Source organism: Lagenorhynchus albirostris, chromosome 9 (assembly GCF_949774975.1).
Source record: "Lagenorhynchus albirostris chromosome 9, mLagAlb1.1, whole genome shotgun sequence".
Classification (NCBI taxonomy): Eukaryota; Metazoa; Chordata; class Mammalia; order Artiodactyla; family Delphinidae; genus Lagenorhynchus; species Lagenorhynchus albirostris.
This window is the reverse complement of record NC_083103.1, coordinates 37,917,104-37,937,852: the sequence shown is the minus strand read 5'-3', so window position 1 is coordinate 37,937,852 and position 20,749 is coordinate 37,917,104. Positions and strand designations below refer to the sequence as shown.

Genomic DNA, 20,749 nt, shown 5'->3' with positions numbered 1-20,749 from the left:
CACAGCCCAATTAATTTCTTTCATGAAACTTAAAATCTCAAATTATCTTTCCAACTTATTTCACGTTTTTATTCTCTACCTCCCACCCTAGAATGTGAACTCTGGGAAAGCTCCATGAAAGACAGACCCGCGTGCTTCCTTCACTGCCACACCCAGGGCCCGGCTGAGAGCGGGTGCTAAATAAACATTTATTGAGAGCCAAAGAAATACATTTCTGAGGATCCCCAAAGATAGGGCTCCTATTTTTGCCCATGACCTACTGCATATGCTTCTTAAACATTAAATAATAAGCTGTAGAACATGATGCTGGAAGTCAGGAGACCTGGGTTCCAGGTTACTGCCTTTTGCCAGCCCTCATGAAACACAACATAACAACATGAAGGTTTCAGGCAAGATGCCAAAATAAAGAAAACCACCTGAGTTTGCCTTAAAGAAAGTCGGGAAAGGGGAGTGTCCTGCAGCTGGAGAGGCCAGGGCAGGCTTTAGGGTTCCAGCACATATAGCCCTGGGGCAAATGTCAGGGGTGTGGAGCAGCATGCCAGGAAAAGATGGTGCTTCCTGAACTGGCAGAAGGCTAAAGAGGCGGTATCTGACAGACAGCTCAGATCAGAGACTTGAAGTGGCCTCTGGGGGGTGGGAAGAGAGTGAGAGAGAAAGCTATGAAAGGACTTCAGCATGACCTCAGCTTCTAAATGGATTAAATGGGATGCAATGGAAAGACCACTGGATTAGGAGTCAGAGGGGGAACTAGGGAAAGGAAGGAAGCATTGATTGAGTGCCTCATCCATTGTAGGCCCTGTGCTACGCAGTTTACACACATTCATTCAGTGCTCGTAATCACCCTCCCAGGGAGGTATTAATATCCTTATTTTATAGAGAAACTGAGGCTCAGACAAGTTACTCTAGCTCTCTGAATTTCAGGATGCTTATCTGTAAAACAGATAATAATAAAACCCATCTCTAATGTCCAGTGGGAGAATGCAATGAGGTAAGGTGTAGAGCACCTATCACCATGCTGGATGCTTTGGAAACTTCACTGTTACCACTAATGTTGATAACCATTTATAATACTAATGACTAGTATGTGCAAGGTCACAAAGCTCATGAATGTCATAGATGAGATGCAAATGCTGGATGGTGTTTCACTCTGTCAGGCTGCCCCTTAAAAAGACCAGGATTTGAAAAACAGCTCTGCCAATAATCAGCTGCGTGACGTCAGACAAATTACCTTGCAAGAGCCATATTCTCTTAATCTGAATAAAGGGGCCAAGAACTCTACCCTACAGAGCCTGCAGGGATGTTGGAGGAGAAAATAACCAATGAATATGAATCTGCATTGTATGTGCAGATGGAAACTGTGATGACTGTGATAGGCACCCTGAACCGGGACAAGTGTCTTCGGGATGGCATGATTCACGTGTGCTAGATGGTGACAATGAAGCCAGAGCCATGCCTGGGGTACCAAGAATTTTGCAGTCAGCAAATGGCCTTGAGTTGACAGTGACTGTGCTAGCTCCATCCAAAGGCTAGTCCATAACTCGTTAATGCTCCCCTGGAAAATAAAAACAGTGTGAACCTCCTAAGACACCATCAGAAACATGCATCAGGATTTTATCCAACACATTAGGAAAATAACTCCTCACAAAATCAGCTTTAGGAAAGAGCTGGCATGAGAAGGGGACATAGCCAGAATTCTTACAGGGGTCGGATTGCAGCAACATGCCACCCTTGGAACCTGAAAGGATTTCTCTGTAATGAGGACTGAGTTCTCTGGGGAAACTTAAGCCAGGTGGGCTAACTGCTTGCTAAGCCCATGTCTCCTCAGGCAGAAATAGGACAGTGTGTCCCAGCCCCAGGCTGCCAGAGAGCTGGCACATGCCCTGCATTGTGCTCTGGGGAGCAACGAATGTTCTCTCTGACCAGAGTGCGCAGACCCAGGCCGTGCGCACACACCAGCGCTGACAGCTGATCTGCTGATTAGGGGCTCCGCAAAGCTTTCCCCTGTCTTATATCCTGGGGTGCTGGCTGCTAGGCTTAACTCATTTGACCCTTGTACACACACTTTGCGAAGTATTATGGACCTGGTTTTGCAGACCAGGAGAAGGAGGTTCAGTAAGCAACTCGCCCAAGTCACACAGTTAGGAAAGGCGGAGCTGGGATTTAGCCAAGGTCCTTCTGACTTCAAGGACACTTCCATCCTTGGCAGACTTGCCTAAGGCAGACTTACTTTTCAAGATGAAAAGCAAAGCCAAGAATCACAGAAGCTTAGAGATGCAATTCTCAGTCTACCATCCCACCCTGGGAAGGAGTCTCTCTGTCCCTCCTGACATATGGTCACCCTCTGCAGGAACATCTCCCCTAAACAGGGGCTCACCATCCACTCCAGTTGTACAAAGTTCTTTGTTCCACTGACATAGGGAATGTCAACTTCCCCCAAGTGCCTAAATTGGCATAGTGTTTCCCCTCCCTCACTGCACTGCATGTTAAATATACTAGAGGATTTTTGAAAGGACACTGTGCTCCCTTTCATGATGGTAATCACTGTCCCGAATTCATGTGGCTCGTGAGTTTAGATTTTCACAAGGCAAATGTTCTTTTTTTTTTTTTTTTTTTTTTTTTTTTTGCGGTACGCGGGCCTCTCGCTGCTGTGGCCTCTCCCGTTGTGGAGCACAGGCTCCGGACGCGCAGGCTCAGCGGCCATGGCTCACGGGCCCAGCCGCTCCGCGGCACGTGGGATCCTCCCGGACTGGGGCACGAACCCGTGTCCCCTGCATCGGCAGGCGGACTCCCAACCACTGCGCCACCGGGGAAGCCCTCACAAGGCAAATGTTCTTACAGCATGTATCTGTTGCACATGGGTATTCGCAGATCCTATCACGTGGTGCCAGGGCTGAATGAGTCACTCCTCTGCTCTCCCCCCTCTGCCCCCCAGTCCCACTTCCTCGGCCATTTCAGACGAGGACACAAAGCCTGCACTGCCACTTCTCTCGCCATCACCTGGACACAGAAAGATGCTCGCGGACAACAAATAGGAACACGTGGCCCAGGCGTGGGCATGGGGGGTTGGAGCTCAGGCTGCCCAGCTGTGCCCCTTTCACAGTAAAGAACTGGCATTGATGCAGATCCTGTCTAGGGAGACTCTGCGAAAGAGAGGAAGTCCAGAGACAGATGTGGGAGTCTCAGCTGCAGAGGGAGCCCCTGACGAACCAACTCTCTGAAGTCAAGGACACGGCCCCTTGATAAAAGTCAGCAGTCAGCACCCTGGAGATTTAGTATTCAGAAAAAGGGCAGCATCCTATGTGGTTTCTTTCTGATCACAAGAACAGCAATGCCAGAAAGGTTCTGGGGATGACACTTCCCAAAGAACCAGGGGTCCTTTCTGACTTGGCATTGTGCCTGCCACATTGTAGATAGATATTAATAGAAAATATTTTAATTAATAAATGAATAAAGAAATGCACACACATCAAACACAAATATCTCAACCACCGATTTGGGGAAATAAACACCTAAGACAATATGTATCAATATCTGAATTGTTTCCCCTGGGGAAGCTGACTCTCTCCCCAGACTGTTTGTACCCCTCCCTTGGGCTGAATTCTCTCTTGACACCCCTTTTCAGGATATTCTGGTAAGGAAACAGAACCACGAAGGGTGAGAAGCAAATCATGAGTCCTCAGACCAACTAGACTAAACAAGCCTGACCCCCAGAGAGCCTGGATCTGGGTCAGAGCGCCCAAAGGCATTCTAAGGTTATTATGTCCTACCATGGTAGCCCCAGGCATGGATCACCTACATCTGGATGTCTAAAAGGCACCTCAAACGCAATGTGTTCAAAAGCAGATCAAGATCTTTCTACCCAAATCTGGTCTTATCTTTTTCAGCTTTTTTGTTTGGTTAAGCTTAGAATGGCAGGGCCATAATTCATTTGTATATCCAGAAACCTGGGAGCTGTCCTTCCTACTTCCTCTTTCTTCATAGGTCCATCATCAAGTCCTGCCAATTTTACCTCCTAAATATCTCAAACCCCTTCTCCCTCCTCACCTCTGATGTCACTACTCAGCCCAATCCAGCGTTATTTTGGGCGGGGGGGGGGAACTAATGCAAAGCTTCCTCTTACCTGGTTTCCCAACGGTGACTTTTGTACCCTCCCACCCATTCTCAACACCACTGCCAAAAAGACCTCTTATAAATACCAAGTTGGTCATATCACTCCCTACATGTGCAACACACATGTATAATAACCTCTGTTCTAAATCCTTCAATGGTCCCCATGATCATAGAATAAGGAGGAAAAAACTCCTCAGCAAGGCCCTGATCTCCCTCTCCAGTCTCACATTCTTCGCCACTCTCTGTACTGAAGTCACACTGACCTTCTCAGTTCTCTGAAAGCACTAAGCTACCTCTCACCTTAGGGGCCATACTGGTCCATATGCTTAGGAAGTTTTTCTCTACTTCACTCACTCCCTCACCTAATAAACTCCTACTGATCCTTCAAATCTCATCTCAGTGTTACTTCCTCAGTAAAACTATCCCTGATCACCTGAAGTAGGTCAGGACCCCTGTTATATACTTTCATGGCAACCTGTCCCTTTATCTCATAGCATTTATCCTAGTTTGTAATTTTATAATTATTTTAATAATTATCCTAGTGTAAATATTTTAATAGTGTCTGATTCCCCTATGAGACTGTAAGCTCCCTGAAAGCAGAGACCATATCTGTTGTATCATTACTGTATCTCCAGCTTTTAGCACAAGGCCTACTACTACATAGTAGGTAGTCAATAAAAATACACTAAATGAATAAGTAAAACACAGCTCTTCCCTTAATTTATTCCAACCAATAACACCATGTTCCTTTCCAACACCATTCCTGAGGTTCTCTTGAGTTTGTCTTAGGAACTACTGGTTTTTTTTGCCATCTCTCCTCATCCTTCTAGTATCTACTATGATGGCCTATCTTCTATAGAACATAGATCATGGCATTGTCACCATCACTGTCATGGGTCATCATCACCACAGTTAACATTGATGGAGGATTTCCTTACCATGTGTTAGGCACTATGTGAAGTACCACGCATGTGGTATTCACACAGTCCTTATAGTACTATGAGGTATACATTACTAATCCTATTTTGCTGATAAAGAAACTGAGACTCAGAGAGGGTTGGCTAGAACATGGTAGGGCCAGGACTTGAACCTCAGTCTAACTCTGAAGTCTACAGTCTTAAGGACAACCTACTCCCCTGTAAAATGGAGCTAATAATACCTACTCACAGTAATGTCAGCATAGGGAAGATTCAGCACAGGTGGCACTTGGTAAAGGGCGGCTGTTGTTGTTATTGTGGTGCTGGAGGCATCGTGGGGAGGGATAACCATTTTCCATTTTTCCCAGAGGACAACGAATCTGGCTGCCCTTTGGGGGAATAAAACAGCTGGACTTGGTTTGAAAAAGACTTTTAAGGGGAGTTCCCTGGAGGTCCAATGGTTAGGACTTTGCGCTTTCACTGCTGAGGGCACGGGTTCGATCCCTAGTCGGGGAACTAACATCCTGCAAGCTGAGGGGCACGGCCAAAAAAAAAAGACTTTTATGGAAAGCAGCATGCTGTGGCAGTTCCAGCCCAGAGTGTGTAGAGAGGGGAGCTGAAGTGCTAACAAAACCAACCCAAAGATCTTTGGCCCTGGAAACTAACCCCTCTAAATGAACCTGGGTTTCTCACTGCAAGCCCAGACATCAGGCCTGCATGGGGAACCCAAACCTATAATAGTTCCTTGAATTTCTTTTGCTACTTCTTTTTCTATTTCCCTGTAGCAGAGTAATAGAGAGAATACACTGCATTTGGAGTCAGGAGATTCTAAGTCCGAATTCTGATGTGCTCAGGACTGAGCAAGGCCTGGACCTCAGTCAGAGCCTCAGGGTCCCAGGAAGGCAGGGGATGATGATAAAAGACCATATTTCATCCTCAGTGGCTGGCTTGGGGATGATCCATTCTTCTGAGTCTTATGAGTTTCCTCCATGTAAAGGAAGAAAGCAACTAAAGTCTCTGAGTTCCTACTTAATGTCAAGCACTTTTACATGCATATGCTCATGTAGTAAGTTAATCCTCACAACAATCTTGAGCAACAGGTGCTATTATCCTTATTATACAATCAAGGAATCTGCAGTTTAAAGAGATTAAATGACTTGGAATAAATTACTATACAAGAAGAGGTAGAACTGAGATTCACATCCATTTTTGTTAGTTTCCAAAATCTGTTTTTTTTTTCATTTTATCATATCAGAAGATATATAATGACTGAGTCTACAGGAAAAATTATGGAAACTACTTGGATGTGCACAAATGGTAGCGAAGCCACGAAAGCCCATTCATTCCCTCCTTCTGCTTACTAAGCACTTCCTGTGTGCCAGGCTTTGTACTGGATTCCAGGGATACAGAGGTGGGCAAGATGTGGCCCTGCTCCTGAGAAGTTCACAGTCTAGTGAGGGGAGCTCTCTAGGGAAAAAAAGGATTAGAGAAAATCAGGAAAACTGAGCAAGAAAGAGAAGGCAGAGGATTCTAAAACAGAACCAGTGGGGTTCTTGGAAGATAACTATTCCAAACCTGGCTGCATGACCTGGAGTCACCTGGAGGATTGTTAGAACTAAAAATTTGCAAGTACTCAATTCCCAATTCTACAGATCTGAAATTGGGCCCAGTAATCTGTACATTTAACAATCATCTCAAGTGATTCGACAGAACTGGTTCACAGGCCAGGCGAGCAAAACCACACTGATCCAACCCTTTCACTCTGTAGGTATGAGAGCAGAGGGGCAGAAAGGGAAAGTGAGCAGCCCAAGGACACACAAGAGTCAATGCTTCAGACTTATGTTTCCACCTCACAGCCAAGTGACTTGAAGTCATCTTTCAAAAATTCAGAATGATTTATTTTTAAGCATGATATATACATTTATAAGTGCACATATGGCATAGTTTATGTACATGCATTAGGTAGTTCTTTGAGAATGATGTTACATGCCTACTGGAAGATTATGTTCTACAAAAGTACAGTGTGGAAAATAATACAGATCAATTTAAGAGACTAAAATTATACATGGATACACAAAATGGATATAGGTTTTCAAAATCAAGAACAGTATTCTCATCCTCTGCTCGCCTCTGACCTACATTTGACCTACCCTCCTACCTCTGAGCACCTCCAACCTAGGGGATCATTATAGTGCAGAAAACTTATTAATTAATCAAGTGCTTCAAGGTACTGGTTCCCAGACTGTGATGGAGAGAAGGGGAAAGCCACAGACAAACAGGCACTTTAGGAGCTGGCTACAGCCTTGTCTACCCACAGCATCTTCCCCACCTGGAGTGACATTCTGGTCACTGAAAAAGTGCTGTGCCTCCCACTGCGGACCTCTCTGCTGTGAACTCAATCCCCTCGCCCCACTAGATCATCAGAAAGATCCTCTCCTCCTCCCCGCTTGAGATTCTTTCCACGGGCTAAATGGAGGACACAGGCAAAGGGCAGAGGTACAGAGGGGCTTTGCGGCACGAGGGGAGGCCGGCCCCTCTGCGCGGCTTCTGTGGGCTCACGGCGCAACTGCTCCCCGGCCACCGCCACCGGCTCCCCTTCCCTTCTAGGTTCACCGTGGTTTGTCTGTATCTGCTTGTTTGAGAGCTCAGAGCAAACTCTACCTGCTCTGTTTCCACTCCTTCTCGGCCATCTATTTGGAGGTCTTGGTATAATGAATCCAATTCTATTCACCTTCTGAGGCTCAGCTATCAGGTTAGCTACCTCTGAGGCACAGCTAATCCTTCCTCTTCCACTCCCAGGCCGCAGGCTCTGAGGCTGGTAAGGGAGCCCAGAAGCAGGTGTTGGCGATGTAGATAGGAGAGATTCAGGAAAGTTCAATGTTAGAGAAGCCAGATGTAGAAAGGGTTCCGCGAGGGGGTGATCAGTGTGCTGAGAGAGGAGGCAGCCTCTGGAAGGCTGGAGGTGAGGCTTGGGCTCAGCGGGAGCTGGCCACCCTAGCCTGGCTCTGCCACTGGGTAAGTCACGCTCTTCTTTTAGCCTCATTTTTCTCATCTGTAAGTGAAGAAATTGAACTAGCTTATGTCCGTGGTTCCCATCTGCTTCTGAAATTCTAGATTTTCATTTTTTTCCCTTTGGCATTGGATACAAATGACTAAGATTGACACTATAATCCAGAATCATAGATTCTGAAATCTTAGAGCTAGAAGAGATTGAGCAATCCACTTTTCTCTTCCCTACCCATTTGATGATAAGTAAACTGAGGCCCAGAGAGGGACTGTAAGTTCTGTGAGGGCAGGAACTGTCTGTTTTGTTCTCTGTGACATGCCTGGCACATTTTCAAAAATATATGTTGAATAAGTGAGTGAACAAATAACCTCCCTCAGAGATTATGCAGCCTGGGGACAGGGGAAATATCCTCACTCCTTGCCTGGAGGGAGGGAGGGAGGATAAGGCGGGAGCCTCAGACTGCTTCTGGCCCTGAAGGTATGGTGCTTTCCAGCTGGAGAGCCAGAACAGAGCCAGGAACAAATTCTCAAGGCTGGTGGTGCCAGCAGCCATCGGCCACAAAGTGGGCTTCTGCTGTAGTCCTCCGTGCTGCGCATAATGAATCACGATGTGTCAGTTACCGCATTCTGTTAACAAGCTTGTGTCCGCCTGTGCATCGCCAATGAGTGCCCTGCAATTTGCCACAGGTCTGCAGTTAAGATGTGGCAGAGCCAGTGGGACAGAGCATTTTGAGACACTCCAGGCCCAGGGAAATCAAGTGGTTGGTTTGTTTTTGGCAACTACTGGCTTCAATGATTGGGCAGTAGTAGGTAGAAACGTACTTTCTCCTCTCTGGGGAAGACATCTGGTACCCTTTCCTGTCCTGGAAGGAGCAGGTTGTCTGACTCAGATAAGTCCAGCTGGAGAAAGCCATCTCTACTGCTTTCTCTGAAGTACCAAGCAAAATGGGGCAGAGGTAGAGTGGTAATTTAAAAAAATCACCTCTAGCATGGTTTGATGAACTGGTCATCCGGTTATCAGCTTTGAAGTCTCACACAGGATTCAAAATCTGGCTCCACTACACATGAGCTGTGTGCTCTTGCATAAGTCTCAATTTCCCTGTGACTCAGTTTCCACATCTGCAAAATGGGGATAATAATATCTACTTTGCAGAGGTATTTGCAAGGATTAAATGAGATAATGCATACCAAACCCAAAATCGTAGCAGGAGCACAATACATGAGCCTCCTATCATGTTCGAGATGTTCCCTGAAGGGATTCTAATCTCTTGAGGAAGACTGGGGCCAGGACCTAGGCAAACCCAGACAAGAACCTCTGTGTCTTTGATGTATGTGTGTTTCCCCCAAGTGGCTCCGCAGTGACGATTATGACTGCAGTCATGTGAGGATGTCGGGTCTGCCTTCTGCACCTCCACACCGTCTGCGTGAGAAGTGAACAAGCCTCCCGGTGAGAGGGGAGGCTGCTCATTTCTCAGGCAGCACCGCTGCAGCCCCTGACCTACTTTCTTACTAAAAATAGCCCCTCTTAGGTCACTGCCGCAAATTGAATTCCGCTGCTTCACTGCACCCAGTAAACAGGTGGGTGGGTGTCAGAGCACATTTGGTGAGCAGGAGTCCCCACTTCTGTGGCGCATGGCTGCCCAAGCATGCTAATCCCACACGTCTGCACAGAGGGCAGGGGCTCCAGGGCCCACCCACCCCACCTGGCATATCTGCACACAGCAGGGCTGCACCTGGCCCTGCCGGGATACCTTCAGTGGGAGGCAGAGAAGGGGCAGTAAGGGAGGTTCTGGTTCCTGCGCTTTGAAGCCTGACAGAACTGAATTCAAATATGAGCTCCACTGCATTCTTGTTACTTAACCTTGGGCAAGATACAACTTTTCTTTGCCTCTGTTTCCTCGTCTGTAAAATGGAGATAATGAAACTGATCTTAGAGTATTGTTGTACAGATAAAACAAGCAGTCCTTGGCACAGAACAGATGCTCAATAAATGCAGCTATCACAGCTATTCTCTGTTGTCTGGCCTGTTGCTCCACAATGCCCTCATGGTGAAGCCTCTCATGGCAGGGGTAGCAAGGGACAGGAGGCCGCTCCAAGAAGGAGAAAGACTCTAAGCTGAAAGCACCTTAGAGGTACTTAGGTCAAGGAGTCCCACACATGGCTAAGCATCACAATAACCAAGTGGCTTGTTAACAATACTGATTCAGGTCCTTGCCCTAGACATTGGGATTCAGGAAGCCTGTCTAGGGATGTGGGAATTTGCATTTTAATAAGCTTTCCTGGTGATTCTGATGCACTGCCAGGTTTGAGAACCTTTGAATTAGGCCAGTCACCTCCTTAAAAATAAATGGATGAATGAATTACTGTTTTTTTCTTCCATTATGAGCATAAGCAGGGTCATTACAAAATATGCAGAAAACACAGAAAAAGAAAAAGTGAAAAATAATTCAATCAACACGTACTGAATGCCCATTAAATGCCAGGCCCTCTGCTAAGTACTGGGGATATGGCCCTCAAGAGATGTCCAGTTTATGTGTCGAGACAGAAAGACAGAAACAGACACAGAAGACTAACATGATACATAGGTTTTAGAGGCCCCTTAGGAAATGTACAGGAACAGAGATGAGGGAGCAATTGATTCTTTCTAAGAAGTTGGGGAAATCTAAAGCTGGACCAGAAGGAGAACAGGTGTTCACTTGCTGGACAAGGGAGGGAAGGGCATTTCAGGAGGGATGAACAGGACATATAAAAGCATACAAAGAGGGCTTCCCTGGTGGCTCAGTGGTTGAGAGTCCGCCTGCCATGCAGGGGACACGGATTTGTGCCCCGGTCCGGGAAGATCCCACATGCCACAGAGCAGCTGGGCCTGTGAGCCATGGCTGCTGAGCCTGCGCGTCCGGAGCCTGTGCTCCGCAACGGGAGAGGCCACAACAGTGAGAGGCCCGCGTACCGCAAAAAAAAAAAAAAAAAAAAAAAAAAAAAAAAAAAGCATACAAAGAGAAAGGCGTTTGTTAGGAAAATGACCTAAGGTCACCATAGTAAGGTCATCATATATGGTAAATAGCAGTGGCACAGGGATGCTGGTGTGAATGGCTAGAGCCAGATTGTGAAGAATCCCAGAGGACCTCACGAATGTTGCCTGCATTGGGAAGTATGATTTTCCCAGTATTTTTTTTAACATATGCCTTTTTGTTTTCATTTTTATGTGACCAACTTAGTCAAGCAGATGGGCCATAAATTTATCTAATCCCAATTGTTGGACATTTAGGCAACTTCTAATTGTAATAATTATAAAACACGATGATCGACATCTTTAACCATAAAGCTCTTTCCATATTTAAGATCTTTCCTAAGGAGACAGTTTCAGGATATGAATTAAGAAATGAAAGTGAATGGACACCTTCAAGGCTCCTGATAAATAGTTCCAAAGGATTTTCTGAAAGTGGCCCATTTTTATAAATGAGGAGTAAGGCCCAGGGAGCTTACATGTCTCATCCAAGTCACACTTGGATGGGGGCGGAACCAAGAGCAATTCTGGAATCTCCTAACTCCTGGTCCAGGGCTCTTTCTTCTATATCATATTGCCTTCCCACAGATCAAGGCTGAGTGCAGTAAGATCTATTTGGCCAATGCCTCTGATCACTTCCAACTAAGGACTTTAGGTTAGCAATGTACATGGGTAAGAGATGAGAGGAATATGTGTATGTTTACATGCACATGTGAAGCTCTATATATGAGCCTTTTTTCCCAACCGTATCATGTATGCTCCCCTTATATTACAGTTTCTGTTCTAGTCAAGCATATCTTACACTGTCTTACCTTCATACCTTTGACCCTACATGAAATGTCTCCTGTTCTCCTATTCAAATTCTATGCATATTTTTATATTTATTTAATTTTTTATTATTATTTTATATTTATTTTTTATTTTTAAAGACAGACCTACATGATCCAAAAAGCATTTCCAGACTATGAACATTCACTATCAGTAACATCCATTTATGATACTTTATTGCTTTGCAGCACCTCTTATATTGATGTAAAATTATTTAAGTTTACCTATGAATAAAAATCTGTCTCAGGCTCTGTTACTAGAAAGAGATTAAAAAAAAAAAAAACCCCACCCTCCTTAAGCTAATGAGAATATATTTACTTCAGAAAGGCACTTGTAGAGTTTGATGGGCTCAAGACAGGTCAGTCCATTCCCCTGAACCTTCCACATCACAGTAGTGGACATCTTGGTAAAACAGAAAAAGCACTGGACTAGGAGACAGAATAATAACAGTTTCCATGTGCTAAGGGCCTACTCCGACCAGGCACAACGCTAGCTGCTTTACGTGCATTATATACTTGGAATAACCTTAAAATAATTTCAGCAAGGGAACTATTATTCTCCCTGTTTTTACAGATGAGAGATGTTGGGACCTGAGAGATGGAGTAATTTGCTCAAGGTCAATACCATTAGTAACTGTCAAAACTGAGATTTAAACCCAGGTGTGTCTGAGTCAAAAACCATTTTTTTCCTGCTTTACTGCCCTACCTTGGCAAATGTCATTTCAGTCCTAGCTCTGCTACTCTTACGCTATATGATTCCCAATAAAGCATTCGTGCTGAGTCCTGTCTCTTACATGTGAGATGGGGATAATTATGTCCCCATCCTGCTCCTCACTCCCAACATACACAAAGGGCTGTTGCCATGATTAAATGATACAATGAGTGTAAGAGACCCAGACAGATGTACAGATTGTTATTAGAGCCCTGAACATCACGACTGGTCATTCTAATGATGACTGGAGACTCTGCCAAGATTCTCTGTCATTTAAGGAGGATTTAATTATGCTCACTAGACAGCCCCTTCTAGCATGAGAAAGTCAATGGCTGCAATGCATTTCAAAATGACCCTCAACAACAACTGAAGCCAAGGGGTTAATACTCTGAGAAAATCCGTTAACTAAAACATTGTATCCCTTGAACACTCTGGGGAATCATGGTCTCCCAGGACATTTTCCTGCTCCATCATTTAGATGTATGTACTTGTATACAAACGTGTGTGTGCACGCACACATGTTTCACCAGCACCCATGTCTAGAGAGAGGGATTCAGCAGAAGGGAGGCTGGGCTGGAGCTCCACCACCAGGGGGCCAGTTATAAACTGGTTTGGGGTATCTATTCCAGTTTTCCAGAGGCTTCTGGTAAAACATCAGGAGACCTGGTTTAAAGTTCAGATTCTGCTGCTTACTAGTTGTATAACCTGGGCAAGATCCTTGACCTCTCAGCCTCAGTTTCCTTTTACATAAAATAGGGATAATGCCTATCTTAGACAAATGAGTTAACCTTCCTGGGCTGCTGTTTCCTCTGCTGTAAAACTGATGCCACAGTTACTTTGTGTTTCGTGCTTACTGTGTACCTGGCCCTGTGCTGAGGCTCTACATGCATTCTTTCACTCATCCTCACAGCCCTGTGGGATGAGTACTATTACCTCCAGTTGACAGATAAGGAGACCTATACTCAGAGTTCAGTAATTTGCCCAGGCCACACAGTGTTAAGTTGCAGAGTTAGGATTCAAACCCTGTTCTCTTTGCTTTGAAACCCTGTGCTCTTAGCCACTAAACCATACTCCAGCCTACCAGAGGGGTGCTGCAAGAAAGACATGAAATAACATTTGCTATTATTATTATTCTTATGTGCCCCCTGGGTGCCCAGTAGTCTGCATTCCTTTTCTACGTCGCATGAGCACCAGGAGGCTCTCCAGAGCTCTGAGGCTGGCGGACTCTGTGGGGCATGTGTGCCTCTGGAGAACAAGACCTGCTGGAAAAATATTTACTGCCGCAACCTAAATTCATGAAGTCAGCCACACTGTGAACATGAGCAGGGGTGATGGATGAAATTCCTCCAAAGTTTTAAGTTGAAGGCCAGTTTGGCAGTGAGAGAACCTAGAGTAAAGACTAGAAGACTGAAGACTAGAGTAAAACACTCGTGTTCAAGCATTTGCACGGATTCCCTTGAAGCTGATGGTAACCAAGGCGACCGTGCTGGATTCCAGTGAGGAAAAAGACAGCATTGCCAAGGCAGGAGATGCTGGGCAATCCCCTCCTCACCCTGACCCTCCACTGCTTACACAGAAAGGAGGAAGGGACACATGAGGAAGACACCACGTTTAAAAAAAAATTTTTTTTATTAGTTATCTATTTTATACATTTTAGTGTATATGTGTCAATCCCAATCTCCCAATTCATCCCACCACCTCCCCACCACCTTCCCCCCTTGGTGAAGACACCACATTTTTAAACCTTAGGCTGGATGGAACTAAAAATAGAACTGTGATTCAAATGTCTATTACTGAGTCCTCTGCCTTTGCACTCTGGAAACCAGATTGTTTCACCCCTCATTAAATCGACCTCCCCAAGGTGCTCATTCCCACAGCTCAGAGACTCACGGCAGCAAGAATTACTGAGAGTCTAATGAGCACTTGGTACACACTGGGCCCTTTACACCCATGGTCTCATCTGAGCTGTACAATGACCCTGTGAGGCAGGTATTATCAATCCTATTTTACAGATGTGGAAATTGAGGCCCAGCTGGGCAGTATGACTTGCCCAAGGTCACTTAGCTAGTAGGTGGCAATGCTGGCTCCAGAACCCATGCTCTTTCAAATACATATGCCTGCTACGTTTCAAAGTAAGAAGCTGAGCTTCATTTTAGGCTTAGTGAGTGATGAAAGCAACACTGCTATCCAGTTTGCCTTATGGCTCTGGGAAGGACTCAGCAAAGCAGCCATTTGAATGATTCACTCCTGTGACTGACAAGAAGAATTCTCTTGGTTATAGCTTTAACAGCTGCTAAATCTGCTACACCTCCCTGCCCCCTCCAGCTGGCCCAGGGAGGTGAAATTATTTATATAAGAATTTTAGTGGCCTCCTGCCTCAAGGCATGATTATCAGAGACTTTTAAGTGATAAAAATGTCATAAATCATAATAAAGGATAAGAGGAGTCAGGGTTAGGGAAGATAACAGGCAAGAGGATATTCTGAAAAGCAAGGCAGTAGGTACAGATGCAACAGAATAACCCCCAAAGTTTACAAAAACGCTTTCCTAGCAATTTCTTCATCTGATCCTCAGATGTTAGTATGTCTATTTTATAGATGATGAACCTTAACAAAAGGTTAAGGTCTAAGGTCCAAAGTCAGACAGAGGCTGGGACAGGAACCTAAGTGTGTCCTAATCCCCACCCAGTACTTCCTCCAACCCACCTGCTCCTTAAAGTTGAGAAGACAGAAATCTGTAAGACCTATTAGAGAAAGAACCCTGTAGTCTTGCTCCCCTGAATGACAGGACCAGGGAGGGGAGAGTGGCTGTGTCAGTATCAGAGAGAGGCAGCACAGAATCAGAACATTTTTTCAAATCCCACCTTAGATATCTACCAATTGTATGACCCTGGGCAAGTCACTTCATCTCTCTGCCTTGATTTCCTCATTTCTAAAATGTGGTTCATAATGGTACCCATCTTATATGGTTGTTGTGACAATTAAATAGAAGAAAATAAACCATACATGCCATTTGCACCATACAAGCCATTTGCACCAAGGCAAATCTTGGTGAGCATTAGTTGTCACCATTTTAATCGAAGGTGCGCAGCATACTGCATGGCACATAGAAGATGCTCAGTGAACGTTCATTCCTTCTTCTTCCCCATGTTCCCATACCTCCCAGTGCACAAAACCCCCATCCATTATCTGCAGACCTGTTCAGAGGAGGTCTAGGATTGGAAATTGGGAAAGCAGAGGGTGCTTCTTCCCAGACAGCGTGCCTGGGCTGGCCTTATTTTAGGGGGCTGTGAGCTGGCATGCAGTCATTAATCATACTTTGTATACATGCTTCCAGATCACTCTCCAGAAATTAGTGACTCCATCCTGGATCTTCCTCAGGAGACAGAGCTTTCATAGGTATGGGCTCCTCCTGAGGACCTAACCCTCACAATGGCATCTTGACCTCTAGGGAGAAAGTCTTGTAAGACGGGTAGGTCCCTGCAAAAGTCGACCAGAAAAGCAGTCTCTGCTCTGGGCTAACTTACTGCAGCAGCAGGAATAATCACAGAGTGGTTACATTGATGTAACATTATCAAAGGCATCACAACAGCACACCCTGTACCAAAGCCACTTAGCAGAAACATTATCCATATATACATGAAGAAAAAACTACTTAAGTAGCTCTGCTTCACTAACCTCTCTTTACAGAAACTCTCTGACCTCTCTAAAGAGCTAAAAGACTTCATGCCTATCCCCTACCAGGTCCTTCTATTTGGGTGTTCCACAGGCATCTCACACTTTGTTATGTTAAAAAATAAATCCGTCACTTTCCCTAAAGCCTACTCTTTCCTCTCCGTGTATGTCCTGTCTCGGTCAATGGCAACACATCTACCCAGTCTACCAAGCAGAAAACTTGGTGCCACCCCTGATCCTGCCCATTCTTCTTCTCTTCTCAACCCTGTTCATACCAGGTCACTTAGTCCCAACAAGCTGAGCGTGGCCTTTTAAGTCGCTTCTGACTTTCTACCTCAGCTGCCACTAGTTAATTCAGGTCCTAATCACCCTTCCCTTAAAGTAATGCTCTGGTTTCTCTATGCGTCTCTCTGCTTCCAGGTTCTCTCTCCTTCAACTCAGCCTTCCTCCCATCCCCAGAATGATTTTCTTAAAATACAAGTTGGACTATGTGATGGTCAGTTTTATGTGTCAATCTGTATCCAGTTATTCAATGAAACACTAAGTGTTGCTGTGAAGGTATTTTGTAGCTGTGATTAACCTCTATAATCAGTTGATTTTATTGATACATAAAGGAGATTAATTCTAGATAATCTGGGTGAGCCTGAGCCAGTCAGTTGAAAGTCCTTAAGAAGAGAACCGGGGTGTCCCTGAGGAAGAAGTTCTGCTTATTGACTGGAACATCAGCCTGCCCTTCCTGAAGATCTGCCCTGTGGATTTCAGACTTGCCATCTTCCACAGTTGTACATGTAGATTCTGTGCATTAAATCTCTTAATACATGTCTCCTACTGGGTCTGTTTCTCTGGTTGAACCTGGGCAGTGTTTCTGTCTCTGAAACAAAATCTTTATTTTGATAGGACCTATTAGACTAGTAAAAATTAGTAGCTGGATCAGCCCCGGTTTTGGCAAGGATGTGGAGTTACAGAAATCTTCAAAACTAACAAACCACTGTAAATCAACTATACTCCAATAAAAATTAATTTTTAAAAAAGGGATAATATTTAGCATTGATTAAAAAAAAAAATCTGGGCTTCCCTGGTGGCACAGTGGTTGAGAGGCCGCCTGCTGATGCAGGGGATGCGGGTTCATGCCCCGGTCCGAGAGGATCCCACGTGCCACGGAAAGGCTAGGCCCATGAGCCATGGTCGCTGAGCCTGCGCGTCAGGAGCCTGTGCTCCGCAACGGCAGAGGCCGCAACAATGCGAGGCCCACTTACCGCAAAAACAAAAAACAAACAAAAAAAAGAAATCTTTATGTACTGCTGGTGTCATGTATCAGGTCCTTTACATATATTATCCTACTTAATTGTCATAATAACGCTTTAAGTATTCTCATTCTCTTTATCCACATAGGAAAACTGAGGCTCAGGAAGGCTGTAATTCACTCAAGGTAACACAGCTAGAAAATGCCAGGGCTGAGATCTGAAACCCAGTCAGGCAACTGTCATGGACTTAGTGTCCCCACTAAATCACACTGAATTCATTTGAGAATTATAATAAAACAATATTTATTAAAACTATGATATTCTATCTTGCTTTTTATGCAAAATGATTACTTTTCCTTTCTAATCAGTTATACATTTTACAACATCAGGAAGCCTTTATGAAGCAAGAAGTGGGGGGACCAGATTATTATCGTTATTTTTATAGTTGTTCAATTAAAGCCCTTGAAGGGCAAGCATCTTACTTAAAGTCACAAAAAAACCAGAAGATTAACAAAAGCATCTGAATAGTCTAAAGGGCCAGATTAAAAAGAAATCTTCCTTAGAGTATGGGAAGTCCTGCGTTTGGAAGGTATCACAGTTTCAAATACTCCCTTCTGAGAACACAGCCACAGCCACCTCCCCCCACTTCGCCTCACTAGTGCCAGCTGACCAGGAATCATCGAGGCAGTCAACACCCTCTCTTACATTTATGCCCAATTAAGTGTTACTCTGTCGACTTCAGCTCACATTTCCACCCCCGTTTAGCTTCTGATTTATCATCCTTTGTATATATAAACCCTCCCAGTTTTCTTTATCATAGAAAGTGGAACACTCTCCTTCTTTGCTTTCATGGGGACAGGCTGAGGCTGGAGTTTTTTGGCAGCCATAAGAGATCCCTTTTCATCTCTTATCAATTTATTGATAATTTGGGAGAATATCACTCCCTAATTCTGAATCCACCACTTTGGATACCCAGACCCTTACACTGTAGAGCACCCAGGACAATGTTCTTCTCCTTGAGTTATTTAACCTCTCTGTGCCTTAGTTCCTCTATCTGTGCAACAGGTATAATAACAGTACCTACTTTATGGTTGATGTAAAGAATAAATTAATATTGTGTAAAACTGCATATGGTTCATGGTAAGGACCAATAATGTCAACTATTACTGTTATCATGGTCCCTAAAGATTATCTGAGAGTTGATAATCTCCTCTGTTGGCTTCCTAGGCCCTTATTTCTCCTTACCTTCCCCCCAAAAGCTGAATTATTGAAATCTTTACCTTTTTTTTTTTTCTAATTACAACTGAGTTCATGTAGCAACCCCTGGGAGAGGCTCAAAAGTTAAGAAATAGAAGGAAACAGGTCTAATTTCTGTGTATTACCAGACTGAATTTGCTAAAAACCTGTGAGCTGCTGCAGCAGAGGGAAATGGAGGATATGGTACCTCCGGTGTGGATGTGTAGCAGAAACTACCCAGAAGTGAGCCCAATCAAGGGCTCCTGAGGCCATGGCTGCCAGGTCAGCATGACAAGGGTGGGGGTCCTGGAGCTCACCTCAGAAGTTGCTGATGCTCTGTCTCCAAAGAGGTGTGGTGGTGCCAGCTAGCATCAGGACCTGGGGGCTGGCATCCTGGGCTCAGCCTCTGACTTGCTGTGTGACTCTGGGCAAATCATTTCTTCACTTAGGCCTTCATTTCCTCTTCTGTGGGGATTAGGTCATTTCTGAAGTCCCCTCCACCTTCAAATTCTGTGATTCTAGGACCCTATGCCTCTTCTTACATTAGATCAGCTAAAATTCTGCTCCCCTCCCTCAGAAAGGCAGTCCCCTCCCATAGTAGAAGCCTATAAGCCTTTGGCCATCCATTCCATTTGGCAAAATTAAATTTTTAAAAAGCATCCGTCCAAGAGTCCCTATCATTTTACTTGTGGGTTTTTTTTTTTTGTCTTCTTGCTATATAATGCCATTTGCTGAAAATTTCTGCAAGTCAGTTCCCAACTGATGACAGTAAATTCTCTTCATGTGCAGAATTTATTTAAGAAGTGCTGCCTGAATAAAGTGAACAGGTTCAAAAAACTGACAAAGCACAAAGGCCACATAAGAGGCTACTGGCATATGCATGCATGCCACACTAGGGTCACACTGCACAGCTTCCTGACTAAGTCAGCATCTTGGCTGCCACGGGGAGAGGGAGGGACTGGCCTTAGGGTGGAACTGGAGTTGCAACTAGTATGGGGCAGAGTGCGAGCCAAGAAGTCTGATGGGGATTCAGGAGCCACAATGCCTAGTCGTAACAATCAGACATCCAGTGTGCTGAGGCCAAAAGGGCAGCAGCATCTTCCTGCCTCAAGCTGAAAACCACAAACTTATCGAATTAGTTACCTTACAAAGCCACAAAATCAAACCCCGTGCCATTCCTCCAAGATTCCTTTGTTGACCAGCTATTTGCTTCTGAAAACAGATCAGATCAAGTCATTCCTCTGCTTTAAGACCTTTCCTGCTCCTTGTTACCACAGAGGATGAAGTCCTGTCTCCTCAGGCTTCAGGCATCCCCACAGCCTTGTTTCCCACTGCTTTGTTCCCCTCCCAATCCCCTCTTTTTCCCCAATTTGCCATGTCTTCTGCATGCTTTTGTTCGTGTTGATCCCCTTCCCTGGAATGTCTTTCTCTTCCTCCTGCTCATCCTTTAAGACCCACCACAAACATCATGTCTTCTCTTAGAAGTATTCCCTAACCCCATGTTAGGGTGAAGGTGTGAGTTTATGAATTTTATGAACAAGACACTGTCTCAGAAAGTATCAGAGCTGGAAGAGACCTTGAAGATTATCTTACAGATTCTTTTTATCCATAAAGAAAAGCACGCCCAGAGAAGGAAAGTGCCTGCCCAAGGTGACAGCAGCTAATCTGGTACTCAGGTCCCTTGGCCCAGGACTCTTTCTATTACATGGTGCAGCTTCTTAATGAGTGACTAAATCTGTGAATAATCAAAGGGGCAAACAGAATGCTGCGGAAGCCTTGCCTAGGGAGAGTACTTTGGAATGAATGTCACAGCTGTTCTGCATTTAAGGGCTTCGGTGCACCCGGGAGGAATAGGGGATTCTACAGAGACGAGAGGCAACAGGGACAGCCACTGGGTAGGTGGTATTTAGGGGTCCTGGTGCAAGCTGAGGCCTGTGGGTGCTACACTGAGGCAACACTGAGAGTCTGGGCGTTCATAGGGAGATACCAGGGTGCTACTCAGACTCAGGAAGCTTGC

The 20,749-nt window shown here is 45.0% G+C and overlaps 1 protein-coding gene across 8 annotated transcripts in view; it reads right to left on the bottom strand.

Annotated features, from left to right (window-relative positions):
* SERGEF (secretion regulating guanine nucleotide exchange factor) overlaps positions 1 to 20,749 on the bottom strand; it is a 238,076-nt gene that overhangs the window by 70,353 nt on the left and 146,974 nt on the right. For 2 of the 8 annotated variants that reach the window (XM_060159572.1, XM_060159574.1), the window contains one exon: positions 6,973 to 8,079. The exons of the other annotated variants lie outside the window; for them this stretch is intronic. In XM_060159572.1, the coding sequence (XP_060015555.1) occupies positions 8,048 to 8,079 (32 nt within the window). In that variant the 3' untranslated portion in view covers positions 6,973 to 8,047. Of the gene's footprint in view, positions 1 to 6,972; positions 8,080 to 20,749 lie in introns of those variants that run through there. 8 annotated transcript variants of the gene reach the window in all.